Here is a 17,437-nt window from a genome sequence, read left to right as displayed (position 1 = left end):
TGCGGGGTCTCTGGTATACAGGACTGTATGAGCGGCTGCTGGGGGTCTCTGGTATACAGGGCTGTATGAGCGGCTGCGGGGTCTCTGGTATACAGGACTGTATGAGCCGATGCTGCGGGGTCTCTGGTATACAGGACTGTATGAGCGGCTGCTGGGGGTCTCTGGAATACAGGACTGTATGAGCGGCTGCTGGGGGTCTCTGGAATACAGGACAGTATGAGCGGCTGCGGGATCTCTGGAATACAGGGCTGTATGAGCGGCTGCTGGGGGTCTCTGGAATACAGGACTGTATGAGCGGCTGCGGGATCTCTGGAATACAGGACTGTATGAGCGGCTGCTGGGGGTCTCTGGAATACAGGACTGTATGAGCGGCTGCGGGGTCTCTGGAATACAGGGCTGTATGAGCGGCTGCGGGGTCTCTGGTATACAGGACTGTATGAGCCGATGCTGCGGGGTCTCTGGTATACAGGACTGTATGAGCGGCTGCTGGGGGTCTCTGGAATACAGGACTGTATGAGCGGCTGCGGGGTCTCTGGAATACAGGGCTGTATGAGCCGATGCTGCGGGGTCTCTGGAATACAGGACTGTATGAGCGGCTGCGGGGTCTCTGGAATACAGGGCTGTATGAGCCGATGCTGCGGGGTCTCTCGTGGTCTCTGAGCTTCTTCGGGACCAGTTTCAGGCTCGGTACCTGAGGTGGTTGCGATTTTCTGGCCCCTCGGGTGCAGACCCCCGTCTCGTGTGCAGACCCCCCGTCTTCTGTGTTGCCCCCTTGTGGACACTTCTTTCCTCCGTTCCTCTCTGAAGGTGACGGCGTCAGTGTTTGTCATTCGCCCTCTGCTGACAGTCGGCGGCTAAGAGGCTTTTGTGGCCCCGTGGTTTCTGCGCACATTCTCCTCATTAATGGGATCAGCCGGTGATCCGCCCCATTAATCTCTGTCCCGGCCTGCAGGGCGTCCTAACTTTCAGGAATCGTGTGTGGTGTAGGTCTATGAATTTGTCCTTGTAGTGGGGCGGGGGCTGTATACTTTACTGATCTGTTATGTACTGGTCCCCGACTCTGTATCTGGAGGTGTCCCCCCAACCACAGGCCGCAGGGGGCCACCAGTAAGGGGAACCTAAAGAGGCCGTTATTAGGCAGTGGAGATACAGCGGCCGGTCAGTGTCTGTGCCCCTCACTGTGTACGGTCCTGTGGAGGCTGCCATGTATCCCCCCGAATGTCATGTGGTATCTCCCCCCACCCTCGAATGTCACACTGTATCTCCCCTCCATGTTACATCTTCCTTGGAAAGTCACGTAGTATCTCTCTCTCCTCCGCCCCCAAAATGTCACGTCGTATCCCCCCTCCATCCTTGAAATGTCACGTCGTATCCACCCTCGGAATGTCGCGTTGTATCCCCCCCCTCCACCCTCGGAATGTCGCGTAGTATCCCCCCTCCACCCTCGGAATGTCGCGTTGTATCCCCCCTCCACCCTCGGATTGTCGCGTTGTATCCACCCTCGGAATGTCGCGTTGTATCCCCCCTCCACCCTCGGATTGTCGCGTTGTATCCCCCCTCCACCCTCGGAATGTCGCGTTGTATCCCCCCTCCACCCTCGGAATGTCGTGTTGTATCCCCCCTCCACCCTCGGAATGTCGCATTGTATCCCCCTCCACCCTCGGAATGTTGTGTTGTATCCCCCCTCCACCCTTGGAATGTCGTGTTGTATCCCCCCTCCACCCTCGGAACGTCGCGTTGTATCCCCCCTCCACCCTCGGAACGTCGCGTTGTATCCCCCCTCCACCCTCGGAACGTCGCGTTGTATCCCCCCTCCACCCTCGGAATGTCGCGTTGTATCCCCCCTCCACCCTCGGATTGTCGCGTTGTATCCACCCTCGGAATGTCGCGTTGTATCCCCCCTCCACCCTCGGATTGTCGCGTTGTATCCCCCCTCCACCCTCGGAATGTCACGTTGTATCCCCCCTCCACCCTCGGAATGTCGTGTTGTATCCCCCCTCCACCCTCGGAATGTCGCATTGTATCCCCCTCCACCCTCGGAATGTCGTGTTGTATCCCCCCTCCACCCTTGGAATGTCGTGTTGTATCCCCCCTCCACTTTTGGAATGTCGCGTTGTATCCCCCCTCCACCCTCGGAACGTCGCGTTGTATCCCCCCTCCACCCTCGGAATGTCGCGTTGTATCCCCCCTCCACCCTCGGAATGTCGCGTTGTATCCCCCCTCCACCCTCGGAATGTCGCGTTGTATCCACCCTCGGAACGTCGTGTTGTATCAACCCTCGGAATGTCGTGTTGTATCCCCCCTCCACCCTCGGAATGTCGCGTTGTATCCCCCTCCACCCTCGGAATGTCGTATTGTATCCCCCCTCCACCCTCGGAATGTCGTGTTGTATCCCCCCTCCACCCTCGGAATGTCGTGTTGTATCCCCCCTCCACCCTCGGAATGTTGTGTTGTATCCCCCCTCCACTTTCGGAGTGTTGTGTTGTATCCCCCCTCCACTTTCGGAACGTCGCGTTGTATCCCCCCTCCACCCTCGGAATGTCGTGTTGTATCCCCCCTCCACTTTCGGAATGTCACGTTGTATCCCCCCTCCACCCTCGGAATGTCGCGTTGTATCCACCCTCGGAATGTCGCGTTGTATCCCCCCTCCACCCTCGGAATGTCGCGTTGTATCCCCCCTCCACCCTCAGAATGTCGTGTTGTATCAACCCTCCACCCTCGGAATGTCGCGATGTATCCCCCCTCCACCCTCGGAATGTCGTGTTGTATCCCCCCTCCACCCTCGGAATGTCGTGTTGTATCCCCCCTCCACTTTCGGAATGTTGTGTTGTATCCCCCCTCCACCCTCAGAATGTTATTCTGTTCCCCTTTTCTCCCGCCGAGTGTTGCATTGTGTCCAGGGTGTTACATTATGTCTCCCCTTCTCCTTCTGTCCCGCAGGCTCATCGCCCGGCAGCTCGCTAAGATCCACGCCATCCACGCACACAACGGCTGGATCCCCAAGTCCAACCTGTGGCTGAAGATGCGGGCGTACTTCTCCCTCGTCCCCACCGAGTTCTCGGAGCCGCTCGTCCAGGACAGGTGAGGACACGGTGTGATGGAGGGAAGCCTCCTACTGTCCAACAGCTTCACTGGTTCTGGACCTGTGCGGTCCGTGAGTAGAAGATTTACATTATGGCTGACACCGGTCATTGTGATAGTTTGTTACAATGTGTCAGTGTAGGCGGTCTACGCTGATACATTGTGACCACCACGCCTTGCGTCCTGTTGGTGCTGAAGGCCGTCCTCTGTGTGCTCCCTTTTATCCGCCGTCCTTGGGGTCTCCTCATCTCCTCGTATCCTCCAGGTTTGTACGTGACGTCCCGGGCCGGCAGGATCTGGAGGAGGAGATGGTGTGGATGGAGGAGACGCTGTCCAGCCTGGGCTCCCCGGTGGTGCTGTGCCACAACGACCTGCTGTGCAAGAACATCATCTACAATGGCAAGAGAGGTGGGTGCCCCGCCCGTGACTACCCGGCGCCCCCCGCCCGTGACTACCCGGCGCCCCCCGCCCGTGACTACCCGGCGCCCCCCGCCCGTGACTACCCAGTGCCCCCCGCCTGTAACTACCCTGCGATCCCCGCCTGTGAGTGCCCCCCGCCCGTGACTACCCGGCGCCCCCCTCACAGCTGCTTCTTTGTCTTTGCAGTTTTTTTTCCTATTTCCGTGGATAAGTAGGAAAAGTGCCAACGTGAGAGTGACTGTCGCTGACAGGACGTGGGGTGCTATAACTGGCCCCCGCCCGGCATTCCCGGCCCTCCATGTGACATACAGTCCCTGGTCCAGTCACCGACACCGTGTGAGCCCCCCAGGACCCAACTCAGGAGTAAAGGCACAAAACTGAGCAGCCAACGGGAAAGGGTGACACTGTGCCGGGTCACAGCCGAGGGCGACAGAGCTACAGAACGCCCCAACCCGGTCATGTGACAGTCAGGGGTGTGAAGGAAAAGTGTGACTGCAGCTCTGGAGGTGACTGGAGGATAAGACACGATGTAACAGCAGAATAGTGACTGCAGCTCTGGAGGTGACTGGAGGATAAGACACGATGTAACAGCAGAATAGTAAGTGCAGCTCTGGAGGTGACTGGAGGATAAGACATGATGTAACAGCAGAATAGTGACTGCAGCTCTGGAGGTGACTGGAGGATAAGACACGATGTAACAGCAGAATAGTAAGTGCAGCTCTGGAGGTGACTGGAGGATAAGACACGATGTAACAGCAGAATAGTGACTGCAGCTCTGGAGGTGACTGGAGGATAAGACACGATGTAACAGCAGAATAGTAAGTGCAGCTCTGGAGGTGACTGGAGGATAAGACATGATGTAACAGCAGAATAGTGAGTGCAGCTCTGGAGGTGACTGGAGGATAAGACACGATGTAACAGCAGAATAGTGACTGCAGCTCTGGAGGTGACTGGAGGATAAGACACGATGTAACAGCAGAATAGTAAGTGCTGCTCTGGAGGTGACTGGAGGATAAGACATGATGTAACAGCAGAATAGTGAGTGCAGCTCTGGAGGTGACTGGAGGATAAGACAAGATGTAACAGCAGAATAGTGAGTGCAGCTCTGGAGGTGACTGGAGGATAAGACAAGATGTAACAGCAAAATAGTGAGTGCAGCTCTGGAGGCGACTGGAGGATAAGACACGATGTAACAGCAGAATAGTGAGTGCAGCTCTGGAGGTGACAGGAAGATAAGACATGATGTAACAGCAGAATAGTGAGTGCAGCTCTGGAGGTGACTGGGGGATAAGACATGATGTATCAGGAGAATAGTGAGTGCAGCTCTGGAGGTGACTGGAGGATAAGAGAAGATGTAACAGCAGAATAGTGAGTGCAGCTCTGGGGGTGACTGTAGTTCGGGGGTCCGTGGCTCATTACTCGCCCACCTTTCCATGTTCCCTCCTTGATTTTCTCTTTTAACCCTTGCCGTCCTGTTGTGGATGGAGTACCCCACTGTCTCCGTCCTCCTCTGCGGTTGCCGTGCTCCCGACCTCTTATTTGGCGGTTTGCCGATCACACGTTCTTGCGCCTCACATCCTGGTAACGGCCTCATCAGTCTCTGGTTTCTTTCTGTGTGGTATTATATAACCTAGGATGGCGGAGATGGATACGGGCACGCGGGGGCGCTGTTTACTGACCATAGACCCCCCGGCTGACTGCCCTCCTCTGTTATTATTGGAGGTGTGGAGCCTGCTGATCTTGGCTGCTGCAGGGCTGTGCTGACATCTAGTGGACAGTGTGAGAAGTGCAGCTATGGTCCTGTAATGTCCACAGCTCCTGCCGCGCGGTGTGGGGGTTACCTGGTGTCCGTGTTGTGGTGCCCCCTCCCCCACACTAATGCCCCCTCTCCTCGTCTCTAGATGACGTGCAGTTCATTGACTATGAATACTCGGGATACAACTACCAGGCGTACGACATCGGCAATCACTTCAATGAGTTTGCAGGTACAGAGCGTCTCGTGTCTTCTCCTGTTATTTCCGTGGTTCCCGTGGCAGCTCCTGACCTGTCCTTCTCCTCTCCAGGGGTGAACGAGGTGGATTACAGCCTCTATCCAGAGAGGGCGCTGCAGCTCCAGTGGCTACAAGCCTATCTGTTGGCCTACAAGGAATACAAGGGCGTCAAAGCCGAGGTGTCGGAGAGCGAGGTGGAGCGTCTGTACGTGCAGGTCAACCAGTTTGCTCTGGTAAGTGACATGGGAGCGGCGCCTGAGGATGTTATAGGGTCTAGTCCTGTAGATAGCGGAGGTCCGTCCTGATGAAGCCGCCAAACTTCTCATGTTTTCTCTTCGCTCCAGGCTTCTCACTTCTTCTGGGGTCTTTGGGCGTTGATTCAAGCGAAATATTCCAAAATTGACTTTGACTTCTTAGGGTGAGTATTATTGGGTTTGCAACATCAAAGTATGTTCAGTGATTCTGCTCCCTGCAGTGACCACTAGGAGGCGCTTTCTGCGTTCAGGATTATTATCAATGAGAGCTGCATAAAGAGAGCCGTGTGTAGTGAGCGCCCCCTAGTGGTGACTGTATAAATCTGTGTATAGTGAGCTCCTCCTAGTGGTGACTGTATAAATCTGTGTGTAGTGAGCTCCCTCTAGTGGTGACTGTATAAATCTATGTGTAGTGAGCTCCCTCTAGTGGTGACTGTATAAATCTGTGTGTAGTGAGCTCCCTCTAGTGGTGACTGTATAAATCTGTGTGTAGTGAGCTCCCCCTAGTGGTGGCTGTATAAATCTGTGTGTAGTGAGCTCCCTCTAGTGGTGACTGTACAAATCTGTGTGTAGTGAGCTCCCCCTAGTGGTGACTGTATAAATCTATGTGTAGTGAGCTCCCTCTAGTGGTGACTGTATAAATCTGTATGTAGTGAGCTCCCTCTAGTGGTGACTGTATAAATCTGTGTGTAGTGAGCTCCCTCTAGTGGTGACTGTATAAATCTGTGTGTAGTGAGCTCCCTCTAGTGGTGACTGTATAAATCTGTGTGTAGTGAGCTCCCTCTAGTGGTGACTGTATAAATCTGTGTGTAGTGAGCTCCCTCTAGTGGTGACTGTATAATCTGTATGTAGTGAGCTCCCCCTAGTGGTGACTGTATAAATCTGTGTGTAGTGAGCTCCCTCTAGTGGTGACTGTATAAATCTGTGTGTAGTGAGCTCCCCCTAGTGGTGACTGTATAAATCTGTGTGTAGTGAGCTCCCCCTAGTGGTGACTGTATAAATCTGTGTGTAGTGAGCTCCCCCTAGTGGTGACTGTATAAATCTGTGTGTAGTGAGCTCCCCCTAGTGGTGACTGTATAAATCTGTGTGTAGTGAGCTCCCCCTAGTGGTGACTGTATAAATCTGTGTGTAGTGAGCTCCCCCTAGTGGTGACTGTATAAATCTGTATGTAGTGAGCTCCCCCTAGTGGTGAATGTATAAATCTGTATGTAGTTGGCTACCTCTAGTGCTGGCTGTTTACATCTGTATGTAGTTTGTTTTTCCCTCATTCTTGCTCTCTTCCCCTAGTGGTGTGCTGTGGTTTTGCTGATTCTCGCTCTCTCCCCCTAGTGGTGTGTTGTGGTTTTGCTGATTCTCGCTCTCTCCCGCTAGTGGTGTGTTTCGGTTTTGCTGATTCTCGCTCTCTTCCCCTAGTGGTGTGCTGTGGTTTTGCTGATTCTCGCTCTCTCCCCCTAGTGGTGTGTTGTGGTTTTGCTGATTCTCGCTCTCTCCCCCTAGTGGTGTGTTTCGGTTTTGCTGATTCTCGCTCTCTCCCCCTAGTGGTGTGTTGTGGTTTTGCTGATTCTCGCTCTCTCCCCCTAGTGGTGTGTTTCGGTTTTGCTGATTCTCGCTCTCTCCCCCTAGTGGTGTGTTGTGGTTTTGCTGATTCTCGCTCTCTCCCCCTAGTGGTGTGTTGTGTTTTTGCTGATTCTCGTTCTCTCCCCCCTAGTGGTGTGTTGTGGTTTTGCTGATTCTCGCTCTCTCCCCCTAGTGGTGTGTTTCGGTTTTGCTGATTCTCGCTCTCTCCCCCTAGTGGTGTGTTGTGGTTTTGCTGATTCTCGCTCTCTCCCCCTAGTGGTGTGTTGTGGTTTTGCTGATTCTCGCTCTCTCCCCCTAGTGGTGTGTTTCGGTTTTGCTGATTCTCGCTCTCTCCCCCTAGTGGTGTGTTGTGGTTTTGCTGATTCTCGCTCTCTCCCCCTAGTGGTGTGTTGTGGTTTTGCTGATTCTCGCTCTCCCCCCTAGTGGTGTGTTGTGGTTTTGCTGATTCTCGCTCTCCCCCCTAGTGGTGTGTTGTGGTTTTGCTGATTCTCGCTCTCTCCCCCTAGTGGTGTGTTTCGGTTTTGCTGATTCTCGCTCTCCCCCCTAGTGGTGTGTTGTGGTTTTGCTGATTCTCGCTCTCTCCCCCTAGTGGTGTGTTTCGGTTTTGCTGATTCTCGCTCTCTCCCCCTAGTGGTGTTTTGCTGACTCTCGCTCTCCCCCTAGTGGTGTGTTGTGGTTTTGCTGATTCTCGCTCTCCCCCCTAGTGGTGTGTTGTGGTTTTGCTGATTCTCGCTCTCCCCCCTAGTGGTGTGTTGTGGTTTTGCTGATTCTCGCTCTCTCCCCCTAGTGGTGTGTTGTGGTTTTGCTGATTCTCGCTCTCTCCCCCTAGTGGTGTGTTGTGGTTTTGCTGATTCTCGCTCTCTCCCCCTAGTGGTGTGTTGTGGTTTTGCTGATTCTCGCTCTCTCCCCCTAGTGGTGTGTTGTGGTTTTGCTGATTCTCGCTCTCTCCCCCTAGTGGTGTGTTGTGGTTTTGCTGATTCTCGCTCTCTCCCCCTAGTGGTGTGTTGTGGTTTTGCTGATTCTCGCTCTCCCCCCTAGTGGTGTGTTGTGGTTTTGCTGATTCTCGCTCTCTCCCCCTAGTGGTGTGTTTCGGTTTTGCTGATTCTCGCTCTCTCCCCCTAGTGGTGTTTTGCTGACTCTCGCTCTCCCCCCTAGTGGTGTGTTGCGGTTTTGCTGATTCTCGCTCTCCCCCCTAGTGGTGTGTTGTGGTTTTGCTGATTCTCGCTCTCTCCCCCTAGTGGTGTGTTGTGGTTTTGCTGATTCTCGTTCTCTCCCCCTAGTGGTGTGTTGTGGTTTTGCTGATTCTCGCTCTCTCCCCCTAGTGGTGTGTTGTGGTTTTGCTGATTCTCGCTCTCTCCCCCTAGTGGTGTGTTGTGGTTTTGCTGATTCTCGCTCTCTCCCCCTAGTGGTGTGTTTCGGTTTTGCTGATTCTCGCTCTCTCCCCCTAGTGGTGTTTTGCTGACTCTCGCTCTCCCCCTAGTGGTGTGTTGTGGTTTTGCTGATTCTCGTTCTCTCCCCCTAGTGGTGTGTTGTGGTTTTGCTGATTCTCGCTCTCTCCCCCTAGTGGTGTGTTTCAGTTTTGCTGATTCTCGCTCTCCCCCTAGTGGTGTGTTTCGGTTTTGCTGATTCTCGCTCTCTCCCCCTAGTGGTGTGTTGTGGTTTTGCTGATTCTCGCTCTCCCCCTAGTGGTGTGTTGTGGTTTTGCTGATTCTCGCTCTCCCCCCTAGTGCTGTGTTTCGGTTTTGCTGATTCTCGCTCTCTCCCCCTAGTGGTGTGTTGTGGTTTTGCTGATTCTCGCTCTCTCCCCCTAGTGGTGTGTTGTGGTTTTGCTGATTCTTGCTCTCTTCCCCTAGTGGTGTGTTGTGGTTTTGCTGATTCTCGCTCTCTCCCCCCTAGTGCTGTGTTTCGGTTTTGCTGATTCTCGCTCTCTCCCCCTAGTGGTGTGTTGTGGTTTTGCTGATTCTCGCTCTCTCCCCCTAGTGGTGTGTTGTGGTTTTGCTGATTCTCGCTCTCCCCCTAGTGGTGTGTTTCGGTTTTGCTGATTCTCGCTCTCTCCCCCTAGTGGTGTGTTGTGGTTTTGCTGATTCTCGCTCTCTCCCCCTAGTGCTGTGTTTCGGTTTTGCTGATTCTCGCTCTCTCCCCCTAGTGGTGTGTTGTGGTTTTGCTGATTCTCGCTCTCTCCCCCTAGTGGTGTGTTGTGGTTTTGCTGATTCTCGCTCTCCCCCCTAGTGGTGTGTTGCGGTTTTGCTGATTCTCGCTCTCCCCCCTAGTGGTGTGTTGTGGTTTTGCTGATTCTCGCTCTCTCCCCCTAGTGGTGTGTTGTGGTTTTGCTGATTCTCGTTCTCTCCCCCTAGTGGTGTGTTGTGGTTTTGCTGATTCTCGCTCTCTCCCCCTAGTGGTGTGTTGTGGTTTTGCTGATTCTCGCTCTCTCCCCCTAGTGGTGTGTTGTGGTTTTGCTGATTCTCGCTCTCTCCCCCTAGTGGTGTGTTTCGGTTTTGCTGATTCTCGCTCTCTCCCCCTAGTGGTGTTTTGCTGACTCTCGCTCTCCCCCTAGTGGTGTGTTGTGGTTTTGCTGATTCTCGTTCTCTCCCCCTAGTGGTGTGTTGTGGTTTTGCTGATTCTCGCTCTCTCCCCCTAGTGGTGTGTTTCGGTTTTGCTGATTCTCGCTCTCTCCCCCTAGTGGTGTGTTGTGGTTTTGCTGATTCTCGCTCTCTCCCCCTAGTGCTGTGTTTCGGTTTTGCTGATTCTCGCTCTCTCCCCCTAGTGGTGTGTTGTGGTTTTGCTGATTCTCGCTCTCTCCCCCTAGTGGTGTGTTGTGGTTTTGCTGATTCTCGCTCTCTCCCCCTAGTGGTGTGTTGTGGTTTTGCTGATTCTCGCTCTCCCCCCTAGTGGTGTGTTGTGGTTTTGCTGATTCTTGCTCTCTTCCCCTAGTGGTGTGTTGTGGTTTTGCTGATTCTCGCTCTCTCCCCCTAGTGGTGTGTTGTGGTTTTGCTGATTCTCGCTCTCTCCTCCTAGTGGTGTGTTTCGGTTTTGCTGATTCTCGCTCTCTCCCCCTAGTGGTGTGTTTCGGTTTTGCTGATTCTCGCTCTCTCCCCCTAGTGCTGTGTTTCGGTTTTGCTGATTCTCGCTCTCTCCCCCTAGTGGTGTGTTTCGGTTTTGCTGATTCTCGCTCTCTCCCCCTAGTGGTGTGTTTCGGTTTTGCTGATTCTCGCTCTCTCCCCCTAGTGGTGTGTTGTGGTTTTGCTGATTCTCGCTCTCTCCCCCTAGTGGTGTGTTGTGGTTTTGCTGATTCTCGCTCTCTCCTCCTAGTGGTGTGTTGTGGTTTTGCTGATTCTCGCTCTCTCCTCCTAGTGGTGTGTTGTGGTTTTGCTGATTCTCGTTCTCTCCCCCTAGTGGTGTGTTGTGGTTTTGCTGATTCTCGCTCTCTCCCCCTAGTGGTGTGTTGTGGTTTTGCTGATTCTCGCTCTCCCCCCTAGTGGTGTGTTGTGGTTTTGCTGATTCTCGCTCTCTCCCCCTAGTGGTGTGTTGTGGTTTTGCTGATTGTCGCTCTCTCCCCCTAGTGGTGTGTTGTGGTTTTGCTGATTCTCGCTCTCTCCCCCTAGTGGTGTGTTTCGGTTTTGCTGATTCTCGCTCTCTCCCCCTAGTGGTGTTTTGCTGACTCTCGCTCTCCCCCCTAGTGGTGTGTTGCGGTTTTGCTGATTCTCGCTCTCCCCCCTAGTGCTGTGTTGTGGTTTTGCTGATTCTCGTTCTCTCCCCCTAGTGGTGTGTTGTGGTTTTGCTGATTCTCGCTCTCTCCCCCTAGTGGTGTGTTTCGGTTTTGCTGATTCTCGCTCTCTCCCCCTAGTGGTGTTTTGCTGACTCTCGCTCTCCCCCCTAGTGGTGTGTTGCGGTTTTGCTGATTCTCGCTCTCCCCCTAGTGGTGTGTTTCGGTTTTGCTGATTCTCGCTCTCTCCCCCTAGTGGTGTGTTGTGGTTTTGCTGATTCTCGCTCTCTCCCCCTAGTGGTGTGTTTCGGTTTTGCTGATTCTCGCTCTCTCCCCCTAGTGGTGTGTTGTGGTTTTGCTGATTCTCGCTCTCTCCCCCTAGTGCTGTGTTGTGGTTTTGCTGATTCTCGCTCTCTCCCCCTAGTGGTGTGTTTCGGTTTTGCTGATTCTCGCTCTCTCCCCCTAGTGGTGTGTTGTGGTTTTGCTGATTGTTGCTCTCTCCCCCTAGTGGTGTGTTGTGGTTTTGCTGATTCTCGCTCTCCCCCTAGTGGTGTGTTGTGGTTTTGCTGATTCTCGCTCTCCCCCCTAGTGGTGTGTTGTGGTTTTGCTGATTGTTGCTCTCTCCCCCTAGTGGTGTGTTGTGGTTTTGCTGATTCTCGCTCTCTCCCCCTAGTGGTGTGTTGTGGTTTTGCTGATTCTCGCTCTCCCCCTAGTGGTGTGTTGTGGTTTTGCTGATTCTCGCTCTCTCCCCCTAGTGGTGTGTTGTGGTTTTGCTGATTCTCGCTCTCTCCCCCTAGTGGTGTGTTTCGGTTTTGCTGATTCTCGCTCTCTCCCCCTAGTGGTGTGTTGTGGTTTTGCTGATTCTCGCTTTCCCCCCCTAGTGGTGTGTTGTGGTTTTGCTGATTCTCGCTCTCTCCCCCTAGTGGTGTGTTGTGGTTTTGCTGATTCTCGCTCTCTCCCCCTAGTGGTGTGTTGTGGTTTTGCTGATTCTCGTTCTCTCCCCCTAGTGCTGTGTTTCGGTTTTGCTGATTCTCGCTCTCTCCCCCTAGTGGTGTGTTTCGGTTTTGCTGATTCTCGCTCTCTCCCCCTAGTGGTGTGTTGCGGTTTTGCTGATTCTCGTTCTCTCCCCCTAGTGCTGTGTTGTGGTTTTGCTGATTCTCGCTCTCTCCCCCTAGTGGTGTGTTTCGGTTTTGCTGATTCTCGCTCTCTCCCCCTAGTGGTGTGTTTCGGTTTTGCTGATTCTCGCTCTCCCCCTAGTGCTGTGTTTCGGGTTTGCTGATTCTCGCTCTCTCCCCCTAGTGGTGTGTTTCGGTTTTGCTGATTCTCGCTCTCTCCCCCTAGTGGTGTGTTGTGGTTTTGCTGATTCTCGCTTTCCCCCCCTAGTGGTGTGTTGTGGTTTTGCTGATTCTCGCTCTCTCCCCCTAGTGGTGTGTTGTGGTTTTGCTGATTCTCGCTCTCTCCCCCTAGTGGTGTGTTGTGGTTTTGCTGATTCTCGTTCTCTCCCCCTAGTGCTGTGTTTCGGTTTTGCTGATTCTCGCTCTCTCCCCCTAGTGGTGTGTTTCGGTTTTGCTGATTCTCGCTCTCTCCCCCTAGTGGTGTGTTGCGGTTTTGCTGATTCTCGTTCTCTCCCCCTAGTGCTGTGTTGTGGTTTTGCTGATTCTCGCTCTCTCCCCCTAGTGGTGTGTTTCGGTTTTGCTGATTCTCGCTCTCTCCCCCTAGTGGTGTGTTTCGGTTTTGCTGATTCTCGCTCTCCCCCTAGTGCTGTGTTTCGGGTTTGCTGATTCTCGCTCTCTCCCCCTAGTGGTGTGTTTCGGTTTTGCTGATTCTCGCTCTCTCCCCCTAGTGGTGTGTTGTGGTTTTGCTGATTCTCGCTCTCCCCCTAGTGGTGTGTTTCGGTTTTGCCGATTGTCGCTCTCTCCCCCTAGTGGTGTGTTGTGGTTTTGCTGATTCTCGCGCTCTCCCCCTAGTGGTGTGTTTCGGTTTTGCTGATTCTCGCTCTCCCCCTAGTGGTGTGTTTCGGTTTTGCTGATTCTCGCTCTCTCCCCCTAGTGGTGTGTTGTGGTTTTGCTGATTCTCGCTCTCTCCCCCTAGTGGTGTGTTGTGGTTTTGCTGATTCTCGCTCCCCCCCCCCCTAGTGGTGTGTTTCGGTTTTGCTGATTCTCGCTCTCTCCCCCTAGTGGTGTGTTGTGGTTTTGCTGATTCTCGCGCTCTCCCCCTAGTGGTGTGTTGTGGTTTTGCCGATTGTCGCTCTCTCCCCCTAGTGGTGTGTTGTGGTTTTGCTGATTCTCGCTCCCCCCCCCCTAGTGGTGTGTTGTGGTTTTGCTGATTCTCGCTCTCCCCCAGGTACGCCATTGTTCGGCTGAACCAGTACTTTCAGATGAAGCCGGAGGTGATGGCTCTGAGTCTTCCCGAATAACCCGATGGCGTGGGACAGTTCTCCATCGATCTCATCACTTCGCCGGCCTCTGTCGGGACCACGCCGGACGCTCTGGACAGCGCGGTTTCCTTTTCTTGCCTTCTCATGTTTTTTTAGATGAAGCCTGCCTTCTTCATTACCGCGACGCCCGGCGACATTTTATTTTTTTCGTTTTAATTTAATCATTTCCGTCTGTTATTTATAGCATTACTTGATTTGCCGCCGGCGCAGGATTGAGGCTCGCGCTCCTTTTTCCTGTCCTGCTCCTGTGGACGCGCTCCGTGGTGCGTCACTAGTGGTCTTTCCGCCTGCATTTCATCCACTGGATACAACATGTGGGGCCCCGGGCCCCCAATACTGTACAATGTGAATGTCGGTGGGACTGATGGTTCATCCCACCCGGTAACTGGAAGCCTTCAGTACCTCCTCCTGCGGGGCCGCGGCCGCGGGGTTACTCTTCTTGACGCACTTTAGAGACACGCGCCGCGCGGTGCGAGCGTTCGCGGTGACGGATTCACCTTGTAGTGTATATATGTAATATAGTCGCGGGATCCTGGTGAGACGCCGGCGATGTTGTGTGTCGCGTTGCTGGGTGTTGTCGTGTCGCTGATCTCCTCGGGGGGGGGGGGGGGGGGCAATTGTTAGGCGCTGATTTAGCGCACAAGACCAAAATCCCCCCTGTGTGCCGGCGCCCTCTTCAGGGTGATGTATGTTCTATGGGCTATGTGGAAATTTATGCCACAAGAGGCAGAAACTGAAGCAGTCGCAATGGCTCCCAGAATTCACCATGAAGGTAGCAGAGGAGTCTGGGAAAGCGAGGTGACTGCAGCCAGTGGCGGTCACACACTGGTCCTGGCCATGTTTGGTGTAAAGCTGCTGCTGATAGGCCGTCACTGACACGACGCCTGATGGTGGAAGTGGATGCGCAGTCCAGGGTTGTCGCACTGCTGATGTGACCGCACTGTCCAGGGTCGTAGTCGGACTGCTGATGTGACCGCGCAGTCCAGGGTCGTAGTCGGGCTGCTGATGTGACCGCGCTGTCCAGGGTCGTAGTCGGGCTGCTGATGTGACCGCGCTGTCCAGGGTCGTAGTCGGGCTGCTGATGTGACCGCGCAGTCCAGGGTCGTAGTCGGGCTGCTGATGTGACCGCGCAGTCCAGGGTCGTAGTCGGGCTGCTGATGTGACCGCGCAGTCCAGGGTCGTAGTCGCACTGCTGATGTGTCCGCGCAGTCCAGGGTCGCAGTTGCGCTGCTGATTTGACTGCACAGGCCAGGTTCATAGTCGGGCTGCTGATGTGGCTGCACAGTCCGGGGTCGTAGTTGCACTACTGATGTTACTGCGCAGTTCATGGTCGCAGTGGCACTGCTGATGTGACCGTGCAGTCCAGGGTCGTAGTCGGGTTGCTGCTATGACCGCGCAGTCCAGGGTCGTATTCGGACTGGTGATATGACTGCACAGTCCGGGGTCGTAGTTGGACTGCTGATGTGACCGCGCAGTCCAGGGTCGTAGGACTGCTGATGTGACCGCGCAGTCCAGGGTCGTAGGACTGCTGATGTGACCGCGCAGTCCAGGGTCGTAGTCGGACTGTTGGTGTGACAGCGCAGTCCAGGGTCGTAGTCGCACTTCTGATATGGCTGCACAGGCCAGGGTCTTAGTCGGGCTGCTGATGTGACCGCGCAGTCCAGGGTCTGTCGGGCTGCTGATGTGACCGCGCAGTCCAGGGTCTGTCGGGCTGCTGATGTGGCTGCACAGGGCAGGGTCGTAGTCGCACTACTGATGTAACCACGCAGTCCAGGGTCGTAGTCGGGCTGCTGATGTGGCTGCACAGGGCAGGGTCGTAGTCGCACTACTGATGTAACCACGCAGTCTACGGTCGTAGTCGCACTACTGATGTGACCGTGCAGTCCAGGGTCGTAGTCGGGCTGCTGATGTGGTGGCCCCGGGCTAATCGCTGTGTGCGCGCCATGTTGGATTCTCCGCTGCTTCTCTACCTCCGCCTCATCAATCTCTCCCGTGTAGCGTCGGCGGGGGTCTCGTTGCCTTTTCTATCACTGATTTGTCTCAATAAAGGTGTAAATACTATAATATTGCCGAGACGGGCGCTTGGTGCCGCCGCATGTAGCATATTGTACATACAGAGCCCGTGTAAATGACTCTTGTAAATTGTAGATGAGGCGTCACTGCTGCTCTGTATCCCCTGCCTATGTAAAGCCCCCACCCCGAAATCCTCCGCTCACTACAGAAACTGCGTCTTAACCAAAAATGAACATCATCATTGGGTCTTTATACAAATGTATGTTTTCCTAAATGTCAGCACTTTACTTATTGTACACGGCAATAAGTGACTGCAGCACCGCTCCTGCACTGACGCTCCAACCCGAACAGGCAGGACGGCCGCAAACAACTGTGAAATCTGTGCAACCTCTAACTGGTCTGAAATAAAGAGCAACCCTGACAACTGTAATCCGTCTCTGTCATTACTGAGTGCGGCGTGTGTGAAGTCTCAGAGCGGAGAGGAGGAGAACTCCAGTATACCTCCTTATATGTCTGCAGCCACCACTAGGGCGAGCTCCCTGTATACAGAGATACATGATAAGATCCTGTCTGCAGCCACCACTAGGGGGAGCTCCCTGTATACAGAGATACACGATAAGATCCTGTCTGCAGCCACCACTAGGGGGAGCTCCCTGTGTACAGAGATACATGATAAGATCCTGTCTGCAGCCATCACTAGGGGGAGCTCCCTGTATACAGAGATACATGATAAGATCCTGTCTGCAGCCATCACTAGGGGGAGCTCCCTGTATACAGAGACACATGATAAGATCCTGTCTGCAGCCACCACTAGGGGGAGCTCCCTGTATACAGAGATACATGATAAGATCCTGTCTGCTGCCACCACTAGGGGGAGCTCCCTGTATACAGAGATACATGATAAGATTCTGTCTGCAGTCACCACTAGGGGGAGCTCCCTGTATACAGAGATACATGATAAGATCTTGTCTGCAGTCACCACTAGGGGGAGCTCCCTGTATACAGAGATACATGATAAGATCCTGTCTGCAGCCACCACTAGGGGGAGCTCCCTGTATACAGAGATACATGATAAGATCCTGTCTGCAGTCACCACTAGGGGGAGCACCCTGTATACAGAGATACATGATAAGATCCTGTCTGTAGCCACCACTAGGGGGAGCTCCCTGTATACAGAGATACATGATAAGATCTTGTCTGCAGCCACCACTAGGGGGAGCTCCCTGTATACAGAGATACATGATAAGATCCTGTCTGCTGTCACCACTAGGGGGAACTCCCTGTATACAGAGATACATAAGATCCTGTCTGCAGTCACCACTAGGGGGAGCTCCCTGTATACAGAGATACATGATAAGATCCTGTCTGCAGTTAGCACTAGGGGGAGCTCCCTGTATACAGAGATACATGATAAGATCCTGTCTGCAGCCACCACTAGGGGGAGCTCCCTGTATACAGAGATACATGATAAGATCCTGTCTGCAGTCACCACTAGGGGGAGCTCCCTGTATACAGAGATACATGATAAGATCCTGTCTGCTGCCACCACTAGGGGGAGCTCCCTGTATACAGAGATACATGATAAGATCCTGTCTGCAGCCACCACTAGGGGGAGCTCCCTGTATACAGAGATACATGATAAGATCCTGTCAGCAGCCACCAATAGGGGGAGCTCCCTGTATACAGAGATACATGATAAGATCCTGTCTGCAGTCACCACTAGGGGGAGCTCCCTGTATACAGAGATACATGATAAGATCCTGTCTGCAGACACCACTAGGGGGAGCTCCCTGTATACAGAGATACATGATAAGATCCTGTCTGCAGTCACCACTAGGGGGAGCTCCCTGTATACAGAGATACATGATAAGATCCTGTCTGCAGCCACCACTAGGGGGAGCTCCCTGTATACAGAGATACATGATAAGATCCTGTCTGCAGTCACCACTAGGGGGAGCTC

General features: G+C 53.8%; 1 protein-coding gene across 1 annotated transcript in view; it reads left to right on the top strand.

Moving 5' to 3' along the window:
• Nucleotides 1–15,907, top strand: part of ETNK1 (ethanolamine kinase 1) — a 36,485-nt gene extending 20,578 nt beyond the window's left edge. The window contains exons 3-8 of the mRNA XM_077267217.1: nt 2,941–3,081; nt 3,347–3,489; nt 5,403–5,486; nt 5,565–5,725; nt 5,837–5,910; nt 13,371–15,907. Of these exons, the coding sequence (XP_077123332.1) occupies nt 2,941–3,081; nt 3,347–3,489; nt 5,403–5,486; nt 5,565–5,725; nt 5,837–5,910; nt 13,371–13,443 (676 nt within the window). The 3' untranslated portion in view covers nt 13,444–15,907. The remainder of the gene's footprint in view (nt 1–2,940; nt 3,082–3,346; nt 3,490–5,402; nt 5,487–5,564; nt 5,726–5,836; nt 5,911–13,370) is intronic.
• The last annotated feature ends 1,530 nt before the right edge of the window (nt 15,908–17,437 follow it).

This window comes from Ranitomeya variabilis, chromosome 5 (genome assembly GCF_051348905.1).
Source record: "Ranitomeya variabilis isolate aRanVar5 chromosome 5, aRanVar5.hap1, whole genome shotgun sequence".
NCBI classification, from domain to species: Eukaryota; Metazoa; Chordata; class Amphibia; order Anura; family Dendrobatidae; genus Ranitomeya; species Ranitomeya variabilis.
This window is presented reverse-complemented; position numbering and strand designations above follow the sequence as displayed.